Genomic DNA, 22,892 nt, shown 5'->3' with positions numbered 1-22,892 from the left:
AGTCTCAGCTAACGCTGCAGAGTCTTTGCCCAAACCCTTAAGAAGTTATTCCATCGATGCACAAAGCACACTATTGTAACCACCATCTCAGGTAATCTATTACTCAGGTAACTTGAATTCATTGAAGCCACTTTTGGAAGATTCTATCTCCCTGTTTAAGGGTATGCTCTGCGAATGTTTCCTGTTCAGGACCGACAAACACATTTTTGTTTACAAATTACTTTTTTTGATTTTGAAATTGCTGAAGGGATGACAATTTCAATTGAAAAGTCAGGTGTCTCACTACGATTGGCTACAAGTTTCAAAAGTTCAGTACTGACGAATATTACCTTCAATAAAAAAATGTGAGTGGCGTCTCATTAATGTGCATTCAAAGGACAAAAGTACCATAATTTTTCTAACGATCGTATGTTTGTTTGTATCTTAAAGACATGCAAAATTATAACAACTGACCAAATACTCCAAGCAGCTAAAGATAAGGGCATGGAACAAGAAAGAGCAAAAATCCCATTGATGTACAAATGGAAATGCTGCGTAACAAAATCTGTGGTTAGAAGACAAAGTAAAATTACAATAGAATGAAGGAACGTGTTAGTTTAGCGTTTGTGTCTGTGACGGATAAACAGGAGAGACACAATAATTTTTAGTATGTATGATGCGTCAAAAATTACACAAGATGACAAGTGACTCTAAATAGCTAAGGAAAAATGCACGACATAAGAAATTTATACTGAGCACATCCTTTTTTAATGAACATATGTAAACAAGTACAAAAAGTATTATTTTCTTTTTTCGCTTTTCTGTGACAAAATCAGCTTTCAGATCAGGTCTTGCCTGGAAAATCTTTGTAGAAATCAACATTTCTTTTTATATTATTTTTAACAATATTATGGCATTCGTGTTTACCTAACTTGTCAGTAGGATTTACAGAATAAAAATTAGCTATTTCTTTGTTATACCTGTGGATTAAATATTTGCGATATTCAGCAACTGGCTTAGCTCTGTCAGGTTGAAGCCAAGAACTGAATTTTTTGGAAAAATCAGTATATTTCATCTTTTCTCCTTTGGGAAAATTGTGGAAATCATTTATAGGAGCTGTGTTACACGCATAGGCTCGCAGTTGCTTTGTTTTGAGGTCACGAATGCCAATTAAACCAAAAGGCTGATGAAAAGCGTCATGTTTACCTTTGTGAGAAACTTCGTAAGAGCAAGGGCTTTTACAAATAGGACATGAAGTTGAACATGACCTACAAAATATTGCTTCAAACTGAGAAGACTGTTGAATTTGTGATAAAATTTCCTTACTGATAATTTCATTGTTAATAGCTTTTATATCAGATACCGACTTTATCATGGCGGTTATGTGTTTCAGCTGAAACTTCATAGACATCCTCTCCAAATCCGCCCGGCTAAATCTCATCATATCTCTTTTTAACTCGTCAGCAATGTAGGTACTCTTTAATCTTTTCAAAAACTTAAAGAACTCATTGAATTGAAAAGATTTTAGTCCAAATTCTGGGTCTACTGGGGCTTTTTCATAGGTACTTTTCAAGAAAAATTTAACATGATCCTGAAAATTAATAAGTTTCATATCTTTAAGGACTCTGTCGATTTCAAAACGGATTAGTCTGCTTTTAGTAAGCCTTTTTAATTTGGAAGGGTTTTTGATATGTTTCAATACCTGTCTAATACCTTTAGGTTCTACCTCTTCCATCAAATACAAATCCATGTGTCCTTGAAAAGTTTTGGGTGATTTAAGCCAACGTTGCTTTTTTAGATTACCCATGACATTTTCTTTAACTTCACTTTGAAAACCTTTAATAGTATGTTTCTGAAAGAAGTCGTTCAGCCTTAATGCCATTATATCCACTTCCTTTAAGCTATTTGCAACCTCAAGACAATATGCCTGCATAACTTCTTTCTTTGAATGGAGTTGCCCGTAGGCAGAATTTTCTCGCTCCCAATTTTCTTGAATCTTCACAAGTACATCTACGAGTAGATCATATGCATTCCGATGAATTATTTTTCTTTCGCTCTTGTCAATTTTCTTGTGGTGGTCCATGAGAGACCTCTCAATCTCACAGATAGTAGCGGAGACAACTGTGTTAGAATAGTATTTTCTTCCTCTTGTGATCTTTACTATTATAGAAGCTATCATCTTCTCTATGTTGTATTTATCGTCATTGCTCTGAGATATCCAATTTAATATTTCATCTTCTAAATTCTTGGCTTTATTCAACTGTGTCTGCCAGAACGAAGGTTGAATTTCATCCAGAAGATTAATACCTAAAGTTTGGATAGTACGATTGTCCTCATAGGCCCTCCTAACAGCACCTCTGACATCCATTTCAGGGTTTTCTTTTCTAGCTGCTTCCATGACAACATTAAAGGATTTGTCAATAACAGAGATCAACTGTTCCCTTGGTTTATCATGTATACTCTTCGTTTTAAAATCTTCTATTACTTTTTGCTTTATTTCTCTTAGGGAGTTGCTAACCTTTATGTCATGTAAAAGTTGATTTCTTAAGAACAACTCTAGATTATGACGCCAAATAGATGTTGTAAAATTAATTATGGCTTCAACTTTGTTTAAGTATCCGGTTTTCCACTTTGAATTTTGTCTTCCCTTAAACAGTTTGTTTATTTCTATGTTAAATTTGTCAGCATCTGGTCTCATCTTCACCTCAAGATCCTCAAGGATCTTATCTTTTTCAGCGTGGGTGGTTTCCTCTTCTTCTGTTAACGATTTTTGTTCCTTATAATTGTTCATTATTACCTCAGACTCCTTCTCGTATGCTTCACAATATATGTCTTTTAGGGTTTGATATTTACTTTCTAGTTCGGTATAATTGTGTCTCTCGATGACTGATTGGAAAGACAATTCAAAATTAGACTCGTTCAAGCATTTCCAAACTAATAATAAACAATTCTCGAGGCTTTTGAAATTTTGGGCACTCCATCCTACCTGACTGACGACTTGTTTATGAATATGCTCTCGAAAATTAACAATCTGTAGGCTGAAGTCCTCATTTGGTACGTCGTTTGGTTGGTCTCCTTTTGTGTTGCATCCGAGTACCTGTATATCCTCTTTACAAGAAAACATCTTTGGGAAGCTAATTGGTGTATGAACATTCAAGTCCTGTAGAGACTCAATTTGTTTACAAGATTCAATGACCGTTGTTGATAGTTTAGAAAAAATATTCTGAAGCATATGTTCGTTTTCCTCATCACACTTTATCTGATTGTAAGCAGCAAAAAGTTTGCAGCCAAGCATACCCCCTCTTTCTTCTGCCAACTTAGAGCCTTTGTAGGCTAATACGACAATTGGTAAAATTTCTTTCAAAGCATTGTCATTTTCACCTTTAACAACTAGGATGACTGCATCTGATGGCAAAATAGAAAGAGTTGCAATTTTATTATCCCGTTTCACACATCCATAAATACCTGTATGCTCTGGTGAGCGGACACCCTCAGAATCAAATACAATAACATAATCATATTCTTTCCTGTTTATTGTCTTTACTAGGGTCATGGTAAGGCCCCTCGTACACTGACCAATACTAGTTGCGAGTTGGATTCCAAACATTGTATTCAGCAATGTTGATTTTCCGCTACTTTGCTCTCCAAGCACAGATAATACGAAAACCTTCTTGTTTGGAAGCAAAGAAGTCAAATTTCTAAAAATAGCAGTAATCCAATCAACGTTTATCATATTTGCATCTCCATCATACAGCTCTAACGTTTCACCAGCTATCAAGCAAGAAGCAGCCATTTGTGGTAAATGTAAAAATTCTCCATTTGTTCCAGATGAATAAAATAATGAGGCTTCTCTCCATAAGTGACGGATCGAAAGAAAAGCACGATTTCGTATTTCTTTCACACTCGATAGTACTTTCTTAGCATATTTTATTTGGTCTTCATATTTGGAGCCCTTGCTATGTACTTGTATAATCTCTGCAAAGTTTTTTGTTTTCTGGATCACATCTTCATTTAGATGAGCAACAATTTTAGAATTTTTTATATTTGTGGCAATGGCATCACTAAGGACTCGAATGTGAAGCAGAATATGGTCAATATTACTCATTTCAAAGCTTTTTAAGAAATATCTAATCAGAGGATCATTTTTAAAATCCAAACTTGAACGAAACCTTTGTTCTTCAGATATTTGTTTCTGCATCTGTTCTAAGTTGTTCATGGCATTTGAAAAATGGAATTCATTTGATTTGTCGTGTAATTCACATTCTCTGGCAAAACTTTTTTGCAACTGCAAGACATCTGACCTATAAGAGTCCAAGCCATCCATAGTTGAAACGGTCAAATACATATGTCGTAAATTATTGATAATATGGCCTAAAGAACCTTCAAAGGGGAAGATTGTATGTAACGAGTGTTCGTGGTGTCCAACCTTGTGAAACACAATTCCTAATTGACGACCTCGTTGTATTTTAACAAAATGATGCAAGGAACCTTCGATAAGGTAAAAGGGGCGGTGAATAGAACTAGCATCTGGTAAGTTAGGGATCCATATTGTAATGAATTGTGGCAAGTAATTTTCGTTGGAATATTTGCTCATAAAATGAGACAGCTTATTTGTTTCAGAGATGAATTCATCCTCAACAACTAAATAATCAATAAAATCAGCCAAGAATTTCCAGTATGGTTCAAAATTACCACGAATATGTATCACAATACAAGAATTCTTTTTTTCTCTCTGTTCATAATTCTCTTTCTTTTTTTCAAGATTCTGGTTTTCACAGCAAACAAAGCCTTGCCCAATCTCTATGCTCGATGTTTCAACATTGTCAAAAGAGGTTTTTAAATTGAAAAGATCCTCCATAATCTTTCCAGTATAACTGTCAAAGCTTTTAACTTGACTTATTATGGCAACTCGTGGAAGCCTTTTGTCTTCTCCGAGGAATATACCCTCTTCTAGTCTTTGGGTGATCCTAAGTAATTCTATTGTGTCTTTACAACATATTGGAATAGCAAATCTTGATTCGAGAAGCAGTCGCAAAACACTCACAGTATCCCTAAGAGAATACATGGTAAGAAGCTTGGGAATATTGTATTGTTTCTTTTTTATTGACGGATTTACTTCAAAGTAAAAGTCTTCCTCGGACTCTGGAGAATCTTCTGATTCCTCTCCAGATGAATTATAATAACTTATTCCCAAACGGTGAAGTAATCTGTAAGAAGCATTAGTCAAATCAGGGGGGCAATCCATGGTGAATGCACTGACTAGATTGCCCTCTTGAAACATCAGCTTGGGTATAGCTGGTGCCTTTTCGGGTAATAGTTGTAATAGGAGACGGTGGAAGTAAACTTTAATAGGAGACACAGAATTAATTTTAATCTTCTCTTCGGCGTTTTCTTGGTCTTGTGCACTATTTAATTCATTCATTTTCTTCTTAAACGAAGACCTGTAATAGAAAATACATCTAATAAAGCTTGAAAACATTCTGGTAGAAAAGTAGGCAATTAAAGATACAATTAGATACAATTAATAATCAAGCTCAACTTTAGACGAACAGAAACTACCACAAACAAAAGTTGGAATAATGCCCCCTATGCCACGTAAATACCAGAATATATCATGTGCTATACTGAAATAAAACATAAACTATTTTGAAAATTGGCTTGAAAAGGCTGCTTGGTGCAGTGTATAGCACTAGTGAATTATATTCTGAAAATCACAAGCCCAACTCCTCCCGTCTAATCAAAAATTTAATTGATAACTACTACATGAGATCATTTTGACTATAACCATTTATGATGAACTGTATCGATCCTTTATGTAATCTCTTACTTGGTTGTTACCTACCACTGCAACTAGGAAAATATATGCAATGGTTTGTTCTTATAATAACCATCTTTTAATATTAATTTGACCTGACTCTATTTTTAGGAGTTATTGGCTATTGTAGTTATTATTAAGGGACTTGATTTTCTCTTATTAGGTTGCTAGCTACCGCTGCAACCCTGATTACATAAACTTCATTAACTGGATGTTTTAATAAAATATTAAATGGCCTAATGGTTAGAAAAGCTGGCTCCCACCCAATTAGTCCAGGTTGGATTCTTGGTAAGAGAAATTTTTGCCTATGATGCTTAATTATCACAGGCAAAAAATCATAACGGGCAGTTTTTACACATTTGTCAATTGGATGTCTTAACGAAACCTATTAATGACTGCTAAATAACATACTCTTGACTAATCATCAATCTGTGAAATTGCTCTTTATTGTAATTAATGTCCTTTAAAATGAGCCATTCAACAGCTCTCTATTATCTTCCAGTGCCAAGCTATCTGTGGAGGAAGAAAAAGAAGAAAAAATGACACATATGCAGAATATCGTAATTCAGGCTATAGTTTCATGCCAATGGATTTTGAATGGACTTAACTTTAGTGACCAAAGCTACGCACGCTCCTCCTCTAGCTCAATCTATTCAAGGCTTCCTTCTTTACACCCTCCCAGGAAGTTCCCACTTCCTTTAAATCTTTCTTTATGTCATCCTACCACCCCAACCTTGAACTACCGGCTTTCTGTTTAGCCCAAGACGGTTGGCCAAAAAGGACAATCTTTGGCAATCTGTCATCCTTTATCCACAGAACATACCATAGCCATCTCAACCTTTCTCTCTAATGAGAAAACGGGATTGAAACACACTTCTCGTACAGTCTACTGTTTGAAATATAGTCAGTCAGCCGGGCAAAACAGAACAATCCGTAGGCAATTTCTCTGGGAAACATCTAGCAAAGCTTTATCTGCTTCCCTCCGTGTTTACTTATCCTTTATCAGGCCGTTATTGGAATATGCATGTTCGGTCTTGCATTCGCAACTTTCAAATGAACTTAGTGACAAAATCGAGTCGGTCCAAAAGCATTCGCTCAGGATCATTTACAAAGAAGGCAAAATTCCATACTCCTTCCTCCTTAAAGCTGCGCCCATTACCACATTAAAAGAAAGGAGGGAAAAAATTTGCCTGCTTTTCGCCAAATCAGTCATTTCCTATCCCCGTACTGAGGACTTACTCCCTGATTTTCACAATCCCATTGGACTCTGACTCCCCCCGTCAGCCTCCTTAGCAATCCCAACTTACTCTTCGTTCCATGCTGTTACAGAAAGGTTTCGCAAAAGTTTTATACCCTTTATTCTGGAACACCTTAATAATAATTCACGATTACGTAATTGCCAAATTCCCCTTTTCCTCTATTGCCGTTTTTATTCTTTTTTTATTTACTGCAATGTTTTTGTAATTTAATTGTTAAGTTTACTGATTTGCCCTTTATCTTTGATGATTTTGCTTTTTTAATTCCTTTTAATTTTAAGTGTTTGACTTAATGTACTGTTTTGAATTTTTTTTTCTTAGCTTTTAGTGACATATAAAGCGAATTCGACTCTATAGAGCTTGTGATAATCTTTTGCAAATAAATATTATCTTATCTTTTCGGAGCGCCCGAGCCACAGAGCCATATATAATCACTGTAGCTTCTAATATTCTAATCTTGGTTTGCAGACTCATCTTCCTATTCTTGCAAACTTTTTTTTAACTGTGAAGAAACACCCTGAGCCTTGGCTATTCTACAATTAACATCTTTACTGCTTTCCCCGTCTTTACTAGTAATTAAATAAAAAAACAAGTTTATTCAACTGAAAGTAAGGAGCGACATTAAAACTTAAAACGAACAGAAATTACTTCGTATATGAAAGGGGCTGCTTCCTCATCAGCGCCCCGCTCTTTACGCTAAAGTTTGACTCTTTCTCTCAACTCTTCTTTTTAAAACAGTAAAAAACTTTAGCGTAAACAGCGGGGCGTTGATGAGGAAGCAGCCCCTTTCATATATGAAGTAATTTCTGTTCGTTTTAATGTCCCTCCTTACTTTCAGTTGAAAAAACTTGTTTTTTTATTTAATTTCTGAACGTTTTTGAATCAATGCATGTTTTGATTTTGGCTCTCCGCAGAGAAATAATTAAAACGAAATTTGTATTTTTTTTTTTTTGGGCTAAATGGCTTTCTCATAATTTTGATCGAATGATTTTGAGAAAAAAAGAGCGGGGGAGGAAGCCTAGTTGCCCTCTAATTTTTTGGTTAATAAAAAAGGCAACTAGAATTTTTAATTTTTTACGAATCTTTTTATTAGTAAAAGATATACGTAACTTATAAACTAGCTTACGTAAAGAATTTTTTATTCTCATGTTTTTATTACACATATGAGAGGGTTCGCCCCCTCGTCAGTACCTCTCTCTTTACTCTAAATCTTAAATTTTGGCCCAATTCATTAAGAATGACCCCTGAATCACAAAAGCCGTAGAATAAATAGTTGACATTACTAAAAATACTTTAGCGTAAAGAGCGAGGTATTAGGAGGAGGTGAGCCCCTCATATGGGTAATAATTTCTGTTCGTTTTAAGTTTTAATGCTGCTCCTTACTTCCAGCTGAAAAAAACTTTTTCATATTTATTTTTTCATTGTTTTTTTTAAATAATGCTAGTAAATCCTGCGCTCCCTTCATGGAAATTTTCTTCCCCCATGACAAATTACTCGATGGAAAGCTCCCCCAGTATATCCCCCTCTTTTAACCCTCCCCCCAACCAAAAAATCCTCCTGAAAACACCTGTACACTTCCCAATAACCATTACTATATGTAAGCACTGGTCAAAGTTTGTAACTTGTAGCCCCTCCCACGGGGACTGTGGAGGAGTAAGTCGTCCCCAAAGACATAATTATAAGGTTTTTCGACTACGCTGTATAAAATGGCTATCTCAGAATTTTGATCCGTTGACTTTGGGAAAATAATTAGCGTGGGAGGGGGACTAGGTGCCCTCCAATTTTTTTGGTCACTTAAAAAGGGCACTAGAACATTTCATTTCCGTTAGAATGAGCCATCTCGCAACATTCTAGGACAACTGGGTCGATACGATCACCCCTGGGAAAAAGAAAACAAAAAAAAAAAAAAAACAAATAAACACGCATCCGTGATCTGCCTTCTGGCAAAAAATACAAAATTCCACATTTTTGTAGATAGGAGCTTGAAACCTCTACAGTAGGGTTCTCTGATACGCTGAATCTGATGGTGTAATTTTCGTTAAGATTCTATGACTTTTAGGGGGTGTATCCCCCTATTTTCTAAAATCATACACATTTTCTCAGGCTCGTAACTTTTGGTGCGTAAGACTAAACTTGATAAAACTTATATATTTAAAATCAGCATTAAAATGCGATTCTTTTGATGTAGCTATTGGTATCAAAATTCCATTTTTTAGAGTTTTGGTTTCTATTGAGCCGGGTCGCTCCTTACTACAGTTCGTTACCACGAACTGTTTGATACTGTCAATGCGACAGAATTCGTCCACCTGATCAATCTTTTTGTTGCCCAATGCCACCTTTTCATCTTTAATTATTCCTAGCCTTAGTGACTTAGTCTTCTTGGCATTTATTCTAGCACCCTGAACTTGCAAAACCTCTAAAAGTATTTTGCTACCACTTTCATCTAGGATGCTTAAATCATCAGCATAATCCAGGAGAGTTTATCCTTCCTATTTGATTCCGTAGTCTCCCATGGCCTTTCCTGCGCTTCGTAAGACAAAATATATCAAAATGATCCATATAAAGGGGGATTGAACACGACCCCGCTTATCTCCTGATTTAATGCGGATCCAGCTTTTAACTCATTTCCTACCTTAACCACAGCAGTGTTATTCTACTAATCAGTAGCACTAATCATGGACAAGCACTAATTCTACTACTACATAGCACTAATCACTTTACATAGCATTTCAAGATCCCATCATTATCTTCTGAAAGTCTTGATGTTATTTTTCATCTGTTCCTGATATGTTTGACCATCTGAATACATATAGTGGATTTTGATTCAGCTAAATATCCTCCTCAGAATATTCTGAAAGTTTCATTGTAATACCTTAGACCTTCCTAAGACATTACAAATACGCCCCCTTTGACAACCTGGATGCACAAAGTTTCTTTGATTTAGTTAGTTCATCATCTTCTTCAATATGTCCAAGAATATTCAAATTAATTAGCCTGTCAATCCCGTAGATATCGCAGGTACACTCTTTGATAACCTTGGCCATTATTTTTTACTGAATTAAAAATACCTAACAAAACGGCATGAAAATTCCACAGTAATACTCTTGGCTTTTCCTAAGACTTTGCACAGACACATTTTGACAATCTTCATCCCCATAGTATCTTTTGATTTAGTTTTATATACTCTTTAACTTTCTTTGAATGTTGCAACTGATTATCTCTATCTGTTGCTGGGATATTTAATCCATGTGGTATTTTGAAAGCCTGGATGCACTTAAGACTCTCTTGATTTATTTCATTTTTGTTTTAATAGTAATAGAAATAGAAGCGACATAGAGCAGCAGTAGCAGTCAAAGTTTCACTTGCCGTATTAGTAGCAGTAATCGTAGTCTTAAGTAGTTGAAGTCGCACTCCCAATTAGTAGTTGTAGTCATAAGATGACAAAGTCACTAGTAATTACATTCCCAGTTGCAGTCACAAGTAGTTACATTCACAGTCGCAAGTAGTTGGGGTTGTTAGTAGTTAAAGTTACAGCTAGCAGCACTCACAAGTTGTTGCAATCGCAAAACCTTGCAAATCACATGTGGTCACAGTCACAGGTAGTAACAGCCACAAGTGGGTGCAGTCATAGTTAGAATCAGTCAGATATACAGTTAAAATTAGTTGCAATTGCTAGAAGTCACAGTCCAAAGTAGTCGGAATTGCAAGTACCTCAAATCATAATCGCAAGTAGTAGAACTCGCAGCATGTAGATGCAGTCGTAGCAGCTAAAATCGCAAGAAGTTAAACTTGTATTCACCAATAGACACGGTCGGAAGTAGCCTAAATGCAGTCGTTAAGTAGTCTTAGTCTTTAGCTGTCTCAGGTGCTATTTTCACGGTCATTTTTTGTCACAGTGGTTTCCATCCATAGTAAAAAGTCGTTTTAATCGCAGTTGCAAGCACTTGCATTCAGAGACACAGTCGCATGTAGTCGTTCTTGTATAAGATTGCCACCTGCTGTACTATTGATACTTTTCTTTGTGGCTTAGTCCAAAATCTGATAACAAGTGATTATTCCTAAAATTAGGATAATGGTAGCGTGGGCCCTAACTTTTTCGAAGACTTGGTGAGAACTCAACGCTTGATAACTTTCGGCTTTCCGTTATTTATAAATTTATAGTAGATTATATTGGAGAAGCTTATTTCCAGATCATAAAATAGAATTCTTGTGCCTGTCAATGTTTGTCGAAGTACTCCTTTCGTTTCGTTGTACACAGCTCGGTTAAGTTGTTCATCGAGAAAACAACATATAAATTAGTTGGAAACAATAAAATAATTGGGTTGTTTAGTGGGATTTGGGCCAATAGCGAATTCTTTTTCTTTTTATTTGTGCAAGACTCTCACTCTGAATTACAGACATGGTGATTTTAAAATAGGTTTTTACATATTAGAGACTTTTAAGAGTTCGGAAACTCTGGAACAATCCATTTCTTCAGTTCCTGTAATGATTCTACCGCCCCCAGAGTGATGTCTGGTGGCACCAGTACCAGGCAGAGTGGCAACAACGCCACTAATGGCTTCCACTAGTGTGAGGTATTGTAGCCGAATGGTACACAGTCTCTTCTAAACTATTTTTCTTTCAATATTTGTTAGGCTATTGGGCTGCCAGGGTCCTTCCCGACGCACTACGACTCCAGTCCTCCGGCACTGTGGTGCCACTGACAACTCTAACGCACCACGAGTTATATGTGTTCGGCCCTTACTGATTCACGACAACCAGCAGGGATCTGAAAAGTGTACTTCCTGTGGTATGTAGTGCTACCCTAATTGACCCACAATGCCACTCAAAGAGCCAAAGGCATCGAGCTGAAAAATGGTTTATAAGCTCTCCTTTCTCCCAGGAAAGATATCTTTAATAACACAGGACTTTCCCTGTTATCAAACGCTGCTCAATCAAGTAACCTGACTCGATTCTAGGCTAAATGCCAAGCTGGAACAAAGTAAACTCAATGTCCATAACAAAGAGTATGGGTAACTGAAACCATCAGATACCTATACTCATTGGTTTATTATAGGACTAACTAAGATTCGACTCAAAAATTGTCGGAACACTTCGCAAGGTGCCTGCGCGGAGAGGTAAGCATAGCTCTAACCAAAGACGGATGAATAACCTTTTCAAATTCAAGTAGATAATTTACCCATGGCCTTTGGCAAGCCAAATTTTATCTAAAGTAAAACAGTTCAAAATAGGGATGATACCTTTTTATTGACAGTGAATAGATATAAAATTATTTAACTGGATATTTCGAACACATATACAGTGTTCATCATCAGCAGTAAAAGCAATTGTTGCGAGTAACAAGTCAGCAACAAGTGCTCTGAGTAATTGGCTAGTGTCATTGTGTAAACCACTCATTTCTACACAAATTTCTTACATTAAGAATTCGTCAGAACTTGTAAAAAAACTAAAAGATGTTGAGATTTCTTCAAATCCTATAATTTCAAGTTTCGACATAGTGTCAATGTATACGAGCATTGATGCAAAAGCCACAGAAATTCTTCTTGAGAGAAAGATACTAAGAAATCTGGACTTAATTAGTGGTGAAACAGTTTCGGAAGTCGGTGTAATTATGAATTTAGTTAAGTTGTGCAACATGTTCTCTTATTTTTTTTCAATTCAGAGGGTTTTTTTTCGAACAAATTTTATCTGCATGAGTCATCGGCCACCTGTATTTTTTCAGACAATAACTAGGTCCAGGTTTGACGTATTGAAAAATAAAATTATGTTTACAAAAAAGACATTAATCAAACCGTTTGTAGTAACAAACTGTAAGTAAGGAGCAACCCGGTTAAATAGCAACCGAAACTCTAAAAAACGGAATTTTGAAACCAATAGATGCATCAAAGAATTAGAGTTTTATGCTGATTCCAAATATATAAGTTTCATTAAAATTAATTTCATTCTGCGAGTCTGAGAAAACATGTCTGATTTTTGGAAAAAGGGAAAACACCCTCTAAGAGTTATAGAATCTTAATAAAACTACAGTATCAGATTCAGCGTATCAGAGAACCGTACTGTTGAGGTTTCAGGCACCCATCTAAAAATTTGGAATTTTGTATTTTTTGCCAGAAGAGCGATTACGGATGCGTGCTTTTTGTTTTATTTTTTCTCAGGAGTGATTTTATCGACCCAGTAATCCTAGAATATCGTGACAGGGCTCATTCAAACGAAAATTAAAAGTTCTAATGTCTTTTTTAAGCGACTAAAAAATTGGAGGACAGCTAGGTCCCCTCCCACGCCCTTTCTTCTCAAAATCAATGATCACAATATCGAGATACCCAATTCGTTCAGCATAGTTGAAAGGCCAAATAACTAGGCCTTTAGAAATATAATGACCCTCTCACAGCCTCTTGGCAAAGGCCTTTAAGTGGCAAAATTTGCCCATTGCTTTCGTATTGTATTTGTTATTGGGATGTTTGCATATATTTTTTGGGAAAGGGGGACTATCTACAAGGGGGATTATCTAATGGCAGGGTTTTTCGCAGGAATAATTTTCCATGGATTTTTCAAGGGGATAGTTTTCCATGGAAAAAGTAGTTTTCAGGGGGTGAATTTTTCAAGGGAAATTTTACACTGGGGGAAATTGCCTAAATTCCTATACGAAATTCTTTTTATATTTTGCTGTCTCATTACCTGAAGATGTTAAGAGTAATTGTCTGGGGTATATTTTCACAATGATTTATCTAGAGAATAAGTCTTTGGGCAAGAGAGGAGTTTTTTTTTCCATGGAGAAGTAGCTAGATTTCCTGGAATTATTTAGAAAACGACCAAAAATTGAATAAAAAAGCAAGTTTTTTCAACTGAATATAAGGAGCAAACGTTAAAACTTAAGGCGAACAGAAATTATTACGCATATGAGGGGGCCATTCCTCCAAAAATACCTCACCCTTTACGCTAAAGTTTGAGTTCTGTCGTAATTCTTTAAGAACGACTCCTGAAATGCTAAGTTTGTTTAATGAGAATAATGAGAGGCTTTCTTTGAAGTATTAAAAAAACTTTAGCGTGAAGAGCAAAGTGCTTTAGTGGAGCTACCCCCTTCATGTGCGTAATAATCCCCCCGTGTAAATACCCCTGAAGGAAATCCCCGCAAAAGTAACAAATCTGTATATTTCTCAGTAACAAATACTTAATATGAAATGCGGGCAAATTTCGTAGCCTACAACCCTTTTGTTAGGGACTATGGAGGATCATGTCCTCCTCAAGGGAATAATTAATGGAGTTTTCAACTATTTTGAATGAATACTGCTGTTTCAGAATTTTTATCGAACGTCTTCAGGAAAAGGGGCGTGGGAGGGGTGGTAGTTGCCCACCAATCGTTTTGGTCAGTTAAAAAGACACTAGAAGTTTTGAGTTGCGTTCGAAAGAGCCCTCTCAGCACCTTCTAAGACTTTTGGTTTGATACCACTGCTCAGAAAAAAATGCAAAATGTAAACAAACAAACGAAAAAACAAATAAACACGCATCCGTAATCCGTGATTTCGAAAAAAAACTTCAGTATTCTTTGAGATAGGAGATTGAAACAGATTCAAAAAGGGTTTTCTGATGGTTTCGAAACTGACGGTTTGGTTTGCATTTAGATGGTTTGAATTGTTGGGGTTTCGCCCCAACTTTTGCAAAAATCAGTAACTTTTTCCTGGCTCGCAGCATTTCATTGGTAACATTATTTTTAATAAATTTGGCTCATTCGGGTTCACCTCAAATGTCAACTCTTTGGTGTGTCTGTTGTAACCAAATTTCTAATTAAATAATTAAGTGAATTTCTGTTATTAATTGTTATCAAAGAGTTAATTGTTGTAACCAAATTTTGTTTTTTTAGAATGTCGGTTTTTTTTTTTTACCGATTCACTCCTTACTTACACTTCGTTACCACAAAGTTGAAAATTGAAACTGAAATTGAACATTCAAACCGTCATGCCCCTACTATGAAAACCAGTTTGAATCTTCATATTCAGCACATAGATTTATAATTTGAACATGTATGGTTCAGCAACAGGTGTGGAGCAATAAAAGCAAATAGAGGTGGGAAGGTGGTTAAAATAGAGTCCTTGGTTCAAACCAAAGAGCATGGGAAACTGTAAGAGCGGAAACTTCGGAGATTTAACATAGAAAGATAGGAGATGAAAACTACTAGCGCCAGACACAGTGTTGTGGCTGGCGAAATCATTAAAATCTCTTTAAATAAGTAGAAAAAAATTCAAGTGGAACTGGATAATTGGTAAAGCTGTAACCAAATAGTACTGAAAACTTATAGTTTCCCATATTCTTTGGGTCGGATCTGTATACTTATATCACTTAAAGGTAAAGTCTCTGTGCAAGTCTTAAAAATCAAGTATTTCACTGTTTAGGGTAGGCTGAGCTATTGTTTAAAAGACATATATAAGGCCTTGCCTATTTATCTATGATGGCTAAGGGTTATGCCTAATTGCCTTGTTAACATAATTGGGCGTAGTACATATTACTAGGCCTAATTATTATTAGACCTAGATTTGTTGAGGGGAAATCATGGCTAATTAATTGGACTTAAAAAATGTCAAATTTTACCAGACTATGGATGGCGTTGATTATTTTTTTGCATTAGCGTCAGTTTCTACTCTTATGAGTTACCAATACTCTTTAGTTCACAACTTTGACTTTTTGTCTGCCAAACGGGACAACAGTTAAAAGTTAAGGATAGCAATCCGATATAGACAAATTCGTTATCTATAGTTCTCCAAAAATACTAAGGATAATATAGGACATGGACCAGATATGTAACAAAATTGCAAATGCTTTTCAAGAGTGTTTAAGAGAGATGATAATTAAAACCCACTTTTAACACCCTATTTTAGCAAAAACTTATTTTGACTCCTTTCTTTGCCTTTGTTGGATTAATATCTTCACATAAGTTAAGAAGGTTTATTTTTTATAAGGTTTACTGTGTATATTTTAAAACCTAGAAACGAACAAAATTAAGTTTGGAAATACGCGTTTTATTTTTAAAAATTCTACAAGTGAAGGGAAATGTCCCAAGCCAATTTATTCGAGATAGTTTTTCAACAATGTGCTGCAAAAAATTAAAAAAACAACGTAAAATAAGTTTGAATTTATTAGCTCATCTGAGGCCCAACTGAAATTTTGTAGCTTAGATAATATAGAGGATTTGTAGCTTCGGTATACTTTGTCTAGGCTAACCACCGTGTACTATCATTGGTTTAATGCCTGTGACCTCTCCCCTCTAAGTAACAAATCTGTATATTTCTCAGTAACAAGTACTAAATATAATTTTTTTTTACAAGGTTTATTGTGTATATTTTAAAACCTAGAAACGAACAAAATTAATTTCAGAAATAAGGGTTTTATTTTTAAGAATTCTACAAGTAAAGGGAAATGTCCCAAGCCAATTTATTCCAGATAGTTTGTCAAGAATGTATTACAAAAACGGCGAAGCTCCAAGTTTAAAGTTTCAAGGGTAAAGTTCATTTTGTACAATCACCGGAAAAACTTTTTTTTTACTTAAATAATTTATAAGATGGTATACACCTTCGGATTCCTTATCTAACTTCAAACAAATTTGATTTTAAAATTTTCATAAGCTTCTAATATCCACAAATTTTACATTTCATTTAGTTTTCAATTCAATTAATAATAACGCAACCATGGATTTTTGTGCTTTAGGGCAAAACAAGTGGCACCTTTGTATTTTTCATCCTTCAAAGCTATCATCTGTGTTTTTTACTTTGAAAGTGATTAAAGTGACCTACCTTTTAGTGATTCAATAACAACTTATAACGGTTATAAACTGGTAATACAATAAAAAGATTTTTGTTGCAACCTAACGGATTCCATACTTCTTTGTAACTATTGATCATAGAAGTAAGGCTGAAAAACTGAACGAGTACTATCTTATCAAACAGACAGAAAAAAAACACAAACAGAATGAAACAAGATTCATAGAACTAAGACTGCTTCTACAAATATTCAACGAGTTATTTAGGTCATCATTAGATAAATAAATATTTGACTTAAGAGAGAAGCATTATTCCTTGACAGAATTTAAAACTGAGTAGAACTAAACAAAAACCACGAACTAATTTTTACCAAGCAAGGAGTTGGTACTCATATGCAACATTCTATTTAGCAAATAATACATTGTTGCCACCCCTAAGCCGAAATTTCACGGCGATGGTGCCTACTTTGAAATTTTCGGGAAAATCAATTGGATTATTGCAAAATAGGTAATTGCTTGATTAGCTACTAAAAAAAATATGATAAGCTTTTTCAATTTTTTTCTTGGTTTCCATCGTTTACTTGACGGTACTAAGAAAATATTGGGGGGATTATTACATTTATGAGGCCCATAGTCACTACAACTTTCCTCCTTTAATGATATAAGATGCTATCGGACTGCTATCGGAACGCTTGAATATAAATACTATAGTTTTTGAAATACTCATAGGCATAGGCATAATATGACTCATAGGCATAAAAAATCATAGGCATAATATGAGGGGTGGAGAGAATCTGAACTCACCACTTGTGTTCTCTCCCATGTCTATGTTAATATGGAATGCACTATGTTGTGTAATAAATTAGGAAATTGTGTATGGACATGGTGTGCAATTCATTCCACAGTATGAGCATGTCATTAGCTTGTTACTCCTGTTTGTATTTTTTAAATTATAAGGCCTATTATATTTAGTATTTTTAATGCTTTTTTTAATGCACACAATATTCGACTGTTTGGTTTTGGAAAATTTTAGCCTGTTCTTGAGTAGAGATATATTTTCAAAAAAAACTGATTTCATAATTCAGACTTGATCTAGCTTCTTCCTGATGCGGTCGGTTACAAAAGAATTGGCAACGCTAACTGTAAAAGCTAGGCGTGTCACAAGGTTTCAAGTCCCAAATTTTGAGGTTTCATACTCCCTTTATTGAGAATAAATAAAGCATCACAAGGTTTAAGTCCCCGACCTTTTAAGTGTAAATACCAACTTTCCCGAGGATAAGCAAAGGGTGGCAAGATTTTGAGCCACGACATCTCCAAGAATTAGCACCTGCTTTACTGAAGAATATTAAAGTATCAAAAAGTTTTAAGCCACAGCTTTTTTGAGAGTCAGCACCATCTTTACTAAGGATACGTCTAAGATCTTTAGCTGGTCATTTACACGATCTCACAGAGCAGCATTATTTACAGAATTCTTCTATATTGGTCAGCCATGCAAACGGTAATTTTTAATGGGGTGGGAATTACTCACGATATGGAGTTGCTAGTCCAGTGTTCGAAGTGCAGAAAAGAAACAAAAGATATTGGAGGCAGATTATTAGTGAAATCTTTGAAATTGTCCTTCCTTGATAATGTGTCTGGTCTTACATGTAATTACCCTTCTTGTATCTTTTTCTTTTTTTCCCTTTCAGTTCTTCTTTGTTTTGGTTTTGTTTGTACTTGCCAGAATTTATTTGTTTCTTTCCCTTTTCTTTCTTTATATTATATTTATACATTAATAATAATTTACATAATCGTGACATGGAATACCAAGTCTGTAAAAAAAAAGGAAACCTGAGGATAGCAGCCTATTTGTGATCTCTACTGTGTGTTTGTGTGTGTGAATTTACGGTTTTCTTTGTGTTGTTTTTGTCTCTATCTCTCTCTCTTTATGCTTGTGTGACTGAGCATCTCTTTGTAAGTCTCTGTGTCTGCCTTTGTGTTTTTGTGTCTGACTCTGTGTGTTTGTGCGTTTGAGTCTGACTTTGTGTTTTTATGTTTGTTTTTGTCTCTCTCCCACCGTGCCTGTGTGACTAAGCGTCTGTTTGCATTTTTGCCTGTCTTTGTGTTTTCGTGTGTCTGACTGTGAGTTTTTGTATCTGACTTTGCGTTTATGTCTGCGTGTTTTGTCTCTCTCCCACCGTTGCCTGTATGACTGAGTGTCTGATTGCTAGTTTCGGTGTCTGTCTTTGAGTTTTATTGTGTCTGATTGTATGTTTATGTGTTTGTGTCTGATTTTGTGTGTTTTTTTGTGTCCCTCCCAGCGTGACTTTGCCACTGAGTGTCTGTTTGCGGGTTTCTGCGTCTGTCTTTGTGTTTTTGTGTGCCTGACTATGTGTTTGCATTTGTTTGCATAGTGCCTGACTATGTGTTTGCATCTGTTTGCATTTCTCCGTGTCTGTCTTTGTATTTTATGTGTCTGACTCTGTGTGTTTGTGTTATGTTTTTTTGTGTTTTTATGTCTTTTCCCACCGTACCTGTGTAATGGAGCGTCTGTTTGCATGTCTCTGTAGCTGTCTTTTTGTTTTTTGTGTCTGACTCTGTGTGTTTAAGTGTTTATGTGTATTACTTTGTGTTTTTGTCTCTCTCTCACCATGCTTGTGTTTCTGAGTGTACGTTTGCAGGTTTTTGTGTCTCTTTTTGTGTTTGATTCTGTGTGTTTTACGGTCAAATGTTCATGTGTCTGACTTGTGTGTCTGCTTTTGTGTGTGTTTTTGTATCTCTCTCTCTCTCTCACGTTGCCTGGGAGACTGATCATCTGCTTGTATATCTCTGTGTCTGTATCTGTGTTTTTGTGTGTCTGACTGTGTGTTGGTGTGTTTGACTTTGTGTTTTTGTAAATGTGTTTTTATCTCTCTCCCACTGTGCTTGTGTGACTTAGTGCCTGTTTGCACGTCTATGTGTCTGTCTTTGGTTTTCGCGTTTCGATTCTGTGTGTTTGTGTGTCTCTTTTTGTGTTTTTATGTGTATTTTTGTCTCTCTCTCCTACCGTGCCTTTGTTATTGAGCGTCTATTTGTATGTCTCTGTTTCTGTCTTCGCGTTTCAATTCTATTTGTTTGTATGTTTGACTTTGTGTTCTTATGCGTGTTCTTTCTATCTCCCACCGTGCCCATGTGATTAGCTTCTACTTCCATGTCACTTTGTGTTTGTCTAGCTGTAGGTGCTTATGTGTCTGACTTCGAGTTTTATGTGTGTTTTTGTCTCTCTCCCACCGTGCTTGTGTGACTGAGTGTGTGTTCGGCTGTCTCTGTGTCTGTTTTTGTGTTTTTATCTGTCTGACTGTGAGTGGTTTTTTATCTCTCTATCTCTCAGCGGGCTTGTGTGACTGACCTTCTATTTGCATGTTTCTGTGTCTCTCTGTGTTTTTCGTTTGTCGAACCCTGTGATTTTGTCTGTCTGACTATGTATTTTAGTGTGTGTTTTGTCTCTCTCCCACTGTGCCTATGTGACTGAACGTTTATTTGAATATCTCTATGTCTGTCTGTGGTTTTTTTGTCTAGCTCTGTGTATTTGTGTGTCTGACTTTGTGTTTTTGTCTTTCTCCCACCGTGTCTGTGAAATGGAGTGTCTTTTTGCAGGTCTCTGTGTCATTCTTTGTATTTTTGTGTGTCTGACTTTATTTTTGTATCTGACTTTGTGTTTATGTGTTTTCATCTCTCTTCCTAACCATGAGTGTATATTTGAGCGATGGTTTGCATTGTCTTTGCGTTTTTGTGTGTCTGACTCTGTGAATTTGTGTTTCTAACTTTGTATTTTTGTGTTTGTGTTTTTGCTTCTCTCCCACCTTGCCTGTCTGACTGAGTGCTTGTTTGCATGTCTCTGTGTCTGTCTTTGTCCTTTTTATGACTGACTGTGTGTTTGTGCGTTTCTGTGTCTGACTTTGTGTTTTTGTGGGTGTTTTTCTTGTCTCTCTCACCATGCTTTGTGACTGGGCGTCTATTTGCACGACTCTGTGTCTGTCTTTTTGCTTTTTTGTGTCTGACTGTGTGTTTTATTTGTTTTGTATATATATATATATATATATATATATATATATATATATTTATATATATATATATATATATATATATATGTATGTATAAATATATATACGTATATATATATATATATATATATATATATATATATATATATAAGGTTGGGATAGGGATCCTGATTTTCAGGTTAAAGACGGCACAAAAGAAGATGTCATAGAAGGCTAAGCTGACGAAGAGCCTGTCAAACTAGTTTTCAGATATACAGGAAACAAAGATCTCTAGAATGTTAGATGAACATGAAGATCCTCTTGCAAGGCAGTAGGAGAAACCTGCGGGTGTATTTATTGGTAGAGACCGCAGAACAAAATGGTTTGACGGCCAATTTAATTTACTCATCTTTCCAATGTAATATTGAAATTGCCTGATATCTGATATCCACTAAGCGTAGGACCAAAATTAAATGACCAAAGTAATTTTGAAGCATACGAACGAAAAGGACTGAGCTGCGTCAAGCCCAGTCCAAGATCAGTCAATTCGAAAAGAGCTGGATTATAAAGCCTGTAGACCATATCAAGATAGGAGCCTTTATTGTTCTGCTTTGATTAGATGGAGTGTTTAAAGTGCTCATAGGCTGTTCTAGATGGGGCAGGAACATCACCACAGACAAAATGCTCTTCGAGTTGGTTGACGAACTGAACAGATAGAATATTATCTACGCTAGAACTCTTAGGAAGTACAAGCGCAAGCTTCAGCAATGTTTCTTTCACCCAGGGATTGTGAGCCTGGTTCCTCAATCTTCAGTTTTGCTCAGAAGAAGACTTATTGTATGGTGTACGATTAAGAAGAGCAATACAGTAGCTCTGATCTCTTTAATGTAAAACATAAACACGATACATACAAGCTCAGAAAAGCCGGAGAAAGTCGAGTTTTATAACGCAAATAAATCTGGTGTCAACAGTTTAGAAGAGAAATGTGCCGACTACACTACCAGCCATCACTGTCAGCACCGGCCATTTGCAATCTTCTCTTAAATGTTGGATATTGCAGGTGTAAACACTGGAGTACTTGTCAACACAACAAAAAATTCAAGAAAAAAGGACTCAGTACCGACAGATCCTCTCGCAGTTGGGACTTCCCTTATAAGCGTAAATTGATGGTTAAAAGTTCCATTAAATACAGTCCTTAACTTCAAAAGTTATTGTCCAATATTGTTTGAATGAAGTTCACTGGTAGTTCAGATACTGAAGTTTTACCTTCTGGCCACAAAAATTAGTGTTGGAGTCTCTGTCTTTATTCAACTAACTGGAACACGACCATGTATTGCAGCATCTGCTTTCTTGACACTGGGATCAGGTTGGCAGGTTATTTAAGTCAATTAAGTCAAACTTCAATCCATTTCATATTCTTTAACCACATAAGGACAAAATACTGATATTTATTAATCTACGTTTTGATGGCACATCCCCTATATTGCTGATACACTTGAAGCCAATAATAGCTTGAAATTTTCTTTTCAAAGTAGAAATTACACCAAAATTTTAAATTTGCCAAAATTGCTGAATTATTCCTATTTAAATTACCAACTACAATTTTTTTTTATATCCCCCCAAATATAGAAACAATCCTCCGTACATTTCTGTTTAAAAACTAAATTAAAAAACTTTTTTTCACAAAAAGGTTTTTCAAAGAGAAGTAAAGAGCTCCATTAAAACAAAAATGAGCAAAACTAAAGTCAAATAATCTTCCAAGCGTAATACTACCAGAGATATTATCAATAAATAAATGAAACCCAAAACAAATTAAAATTACAACAAATAACCGAGTCAAAGTGAAAACGGGCAGAAATTAAAATGAGAAAGGTTGACAACCCCCATGCCTTCTCAAGGCCAGAACATAGTCTGCACTTTACTAAAAAACAAAAAAAAATGAACGTAGATCGTCAGTTTAATATACATATACTAGCATTTATTCCTTAAGGTCTTAATGATTTTTTTTTTATCTATTATTGTTTTAAAAAAGGCAAAAAATTCAAAACTTATTTTTTTTTTCAGTAAAGTACAAATTTTTTTGTCCTGTGGTG

At 35.6% G+C, this 22,892-nt stretch overlaps 1 protein-coding gene and 1 long non-coding RNA gene across 3 annotated transcripts in view; one reads left to right on the top strand and one right to left on the bottom strand.

Annotated features, from left to right (window-relative positions):
* The window catches only part of LOC136037811 (uncharacterized), a 49,773-nt gene extending 26,901 nt beyond the window's left edge, over positions 1-22,872 (top strand). For both annotated transcript variants that reach the window (XR_010620043.1, XR_010620044.1), the window contains exon 3: positions 20,999-22,872. This is a non-coding gene — a long non-coding RNA (uncharacterized LOC136037811). The remainder of the gene's footprint in view (positions 1-20,998) is intronic.
* On the bottom strand, positions 272-16,944 carry LOC136037804 (interferon-induced very large GTPase 1-like). The gene is made up of 2 exons (XM_065720637.1): positions 16,833-16,944; positions 272-5,420 (listed from the first exon to the last, which is right to left on the bottom strand). The coding sequence occupies exon 2, from the start codon at positions 5,399-5,401 to the stop codon at positions 824-826; it is 4,578 nt and encodes a 1,525-aa protein (XP_065576709.1). The 5' UTR covers positions 5,402-5,420; positions 16,833-16,944; the 3' UTR covers positions 272-823.
* Positions 22,873-22,892: the final 20 nt, after the last annotated feature.

This window comes from Artemia franciscana, chromosome 17 (assembly GCF_032884065.1).
Source record: "Artemia franciscana chromosome 17, ASM3288406v1, whole genome shotgun sequence".
Classification (NCBI taxonomy): Eukaryota; Metazoa; Arthropoda; class Branchiopoda; order Anostraca; family Artemiidae; genus Artemia; species Artemia franciscana.
This window is presented reverse-complemented; position numbering and strand designations above follow the sequence as displayed.

What these genes read in the sequence shown, in the direction of transcription:
- LOC136037804 (XM_065720637.1), bottom strand. Translation starts at nt 5,401, where the DNA reads ATGAATGAATTAAATAGTGCACAAGACCAAGAAAACGCCGAAGAGAAG.